The sequence below is a fragment of the Sinocyclocheilus rhinocerous genome, unplaced genomic scaffold (genome assembly GCF_001515625.1).
Source record: "Sinocyclocheilus rhinocerous isolate Xijiao unplaced genomic scaffold, SAMN03320098_v1.1 scaffold407, whole genome shotgun sequence".
Classification (NCBI taxonomy): domain Eukaryota; kingdom Metazoa; phylum Chordata; class Actinopteri; order Cypriniformes; family Cyprinidae; genus Sinocyclocheilus; species Sinocyclocheilus rhinocerous.
Window position 1 is genome coordinate 605,541 of NW_015633444.1, and position 3,516 is coordinate 609,056.

The 3,516-nt window shown below is 36.1% G+C and overlaps 1 protein-coding gene across 1 annotated transcript in view; it reads right to left on the reverse strand.

Annotated features, from left to right (window-relative positions):
• LOC107744038 (endothelin-converting enzyme 2-like) overlaps positions 1–3,516 on the reverse strand; it is a 39,989-nt gene that overhangs the window by 7,594 nt on the left and 28,879 nt on the right. The window contains exon 15 of the mRNA XM_016557508.1: positions 2,878–2,973. Within this exon, the coding sequence (XP_016412994.1) occupies positions 2,878–2,973 (96 nt within the window). The remainder of the gene's footprint in view (positions 1–2,877; positions 2,974–3,516) is intronic.

A 3,516-nucleotide genomic window follows, 5' to 3' on the forward strand; every position in this document is an offset into this window, starting at 1 on the left:
TGCTGCTGCCAATACATCCACAACATGCTGCCGTGAGCATGTAAAAAATATCGCTGCTGTAAATATAACATACCATGAAATAACCCCCATATAGCATACATGAATCACCTCGTAGCAGATCTATACAGGTGGAGCTGGGGAAGGTGGAGGGTTTCTGAAGCAAGCTGCAACTGCTACTGCAAGCACTAGTCATATATTTGAATGTTGAGCAGCGAGCTCATTGGCTACCGATACAGGAGAGAACCAATCAGCTGTGCCATGTGATAATGATGTCATTAGGTCAGATCGGACTGCGCCATCTAGAGTTTCATGCCAGAACTCTGTATTTGCTGTGCGGAAAAAAGTCAGAATTGTAAGATTAAAAATCTCAACCTTTTTTATTGTTGTTTTTTATTCTGTGGCGGAAATAAGCTTTCATACAAACACGTATGACTTTCATAAAAAAAATTAAAAAAAAAGATATTTCAAGAAATATTCATGCTGCTCTTTTCCATTCAACTACAGCACATAAAATGTTAACTATTTTTTGAAAACCTTTACCAAATGTGTGTCCCAATATGTACAGTGATTGTTAACCGTTAGAATCTTTTAATTTTTGGGACGTAACATTCAGCAGTTCACCTCAACCTCAGCTAATTAGCGCTCTCATCCTCGAGCTATGTAGAAAATAGAGTTGAAATGTGCATGTTTATATGCCAGCTGCGGGAATAAGATGCCAAACACGCTTGAGCTTTTAAAATGGTGCAATTCAACTGGTTTAAAATAAACAAAAACAACAAACCAACAAAAGGTGAAGTCAGCAGCATTCAAAATTCATCAAACGACAAAACTGGCCTGCTTTAGGGAAGCAGAAACCTGATTCAGAAGAAAAACTGGCCTATCAAACACTCCAACAGCACAGATATTCAGATTAATATGTACTTGCAATTTACAGCAACTGAAAACGCTGGAGATGGAATCGCACACGGCAGCAATCCAGCCTGAAACGGGTGATTTAAATGCTCTAGCATACAATGACGTCTGATGCAACTCCCTGAAACACAGCAGGCATGCTGGGAAGTTTAGCAGACAATAACAGAACGCTTTTGGGTGAATCTCAAGAAATGCCAATAATGTGTCATATTTCAGTCCAACATCAGAAAATTAAGCCTATTATTATGATTTTCAAACATCTCCCTCACTAAAATCTTTACCGTAATAAAAAAGGCTCACCAAGGCTGCATTTATTTGATCAGAAATACAGTAAAACTGTAATATTATGAAATATTATTACAATTTAAAACAACTGTTTTCTATGTGAATATATTTTAAAATGTAATTTATTCCTGCGATGCAAAGCTGTATTTTCAGCATCTTTACTCCAGTCTTCAGTGTCACATTATCCTTCAGAAATCTTTTTAATATGATGATTTGCTGCTCAAGAAACATTTCTGATTATTATCAAAGATGAAAACAGTTGTGCTGCTTCATATTTTTGTGGCAATTGTGAAATTGGATAATTGACAAAAAATTGTATATATATATTCATTTAATTTTCATATATTTTTTATTTTTGTGGTATTTGTTATACAACCTCTAATTTATGTTGATTTGGAAAAAAAAAATATTGTATTAGATTTGTTTACTGCAATGCATTATTTGCACTGTATAATGTAATGAATTTGGTGGAATAATGTGCTAAATTGTCATGAAATAGTGTGGGAAAATTCTTAATAGTTCTAAAAACTGACATTTTTACACAAATAATAATAATCGATTAACTTTGGAGTGAAATATGACTCAAACATTGGTGAGATTCACCCTTTTAGTGGTTTTCAGAACGTAACATGACAGCACTTCAGCAGAACTGACAAAGTTCCGCACGACATGGAGACGGAAATACATCCTTCACACGCAAGTCAACGTCACAAAACACAGTGGAATTATGGAGTTACTGAAGGCGAAGCAGTGCGAATTTCCACGTTCACTTACACAAGGAACAAACCTAAAATTGTTCTTTGGCAAAAAGCAGTTTAAAATGACCATTTCATTTCAACTTTGTCAAGATCAAATCATGATACACAGGACGGATGAACAAACAGTGGCTCTCCCTGTCGTTTAATAGCGTTTCTTTGAAATCCCAATTGGGAAATAGGCTTTCATCCTTGAAAGCTCTTCCTTCCTGTGGGGGGTCACAGATGTAGCTCAGCACTTCCTGTGAGGTCACTGTGAGAACATGAAGCTTCCTGTGAAGTCATCACAGATGGATCCAAACATTTCCTGTGAGGTCACGGAGAGGCGTTCCCAGCGGCATCACAGTGCTCACATCTTCCAGATCTGAAGACGAGGAATCAGGCTTGTTGTAAATCAAGGTATGAAGCACACACACACACTTTCTGCTTAACATGTTTCAATGTTATTGTTTTTACTGTATTTTGCATCAACTAAATTTTTCAGCACTGGTGCACAAAAGAGACTTCTTTCAAAAACATTCCAAAAAAAATCTGATTTCCAAACTTTTTAACAGTAGTGTATACACACACACACACACACACACACAAATTATACTTGATTACAATTTAATCTATTCACATATTAAAAACATGCTCTTAGTTCATAATGCCTACAGCATGTTAATGTATAGAAAGAACCTTGTTGTAGAAAGTGTTATTATTTTATTATAAAAAAAATAATTAAATTTTTTTTTGTTTTTTTTAAGCAAATGTATTACTGAGTCTCTCACCACATCATACAGTGACTAACTCAGGTTAATACTTGGTCTCTATTTGGTTTCACAGCATCTTTTTTTTTTTTTTACAGTTACACAGTGGGTGTTTCACGTCGTACATGTTACTATTATAGCAAAATTGTTTCTTTTTTATGTGTGCCTTTTCATACCTGTGCAAAACCTACGAAGAAGAGCTGGTCGTTTGTCAGATTGACAGCTGGGAGTCTCTTCTCTTCACCATTCTTCTGCACCCATGAGCGATACGCCTGCAGAACAAACAGATCTCCAAATCAGTCTGTATTAGCTTTATTAAATTTAACTGGAATTTAGCTTGGAAAGAAATAAATGTATAGTGATTTATATGAATGACCACTAGGGGGAGCCTCGTGAACCACAGGATCTTCTCAGAATATTCAATAAAGGGGTCCTATTATGCTTTTTCACTTTTTCAACTTTAGTTAGTCTGTAATGTTGCTGTTTGAGCTTAAAAAAAGATCTGCGAAGTTACAAAGCTCAAAGTCCACTTCAAAAGGAGATATTTTATTTAACAGAAATCACTTTTCAAAAACTACAACGAACGACTCGTTTGGACTACAACGCACATTTTCCGGGATTTGTGATATCACAAAGATCGACGAATGGGACGAGACCTGGTTGAGCTGCACTAGAGAAGGCAACGAGTGTTATCACTATGTCGGAGACACGCTAGCTTTCCCAAAGCAGACGAACTTAAGAGTGGTTACAATCATCCGGGTTTAAAGGGGTCATATGATGCTGCTAAAAAGAACATTATTTTGTGTATTTGGTGT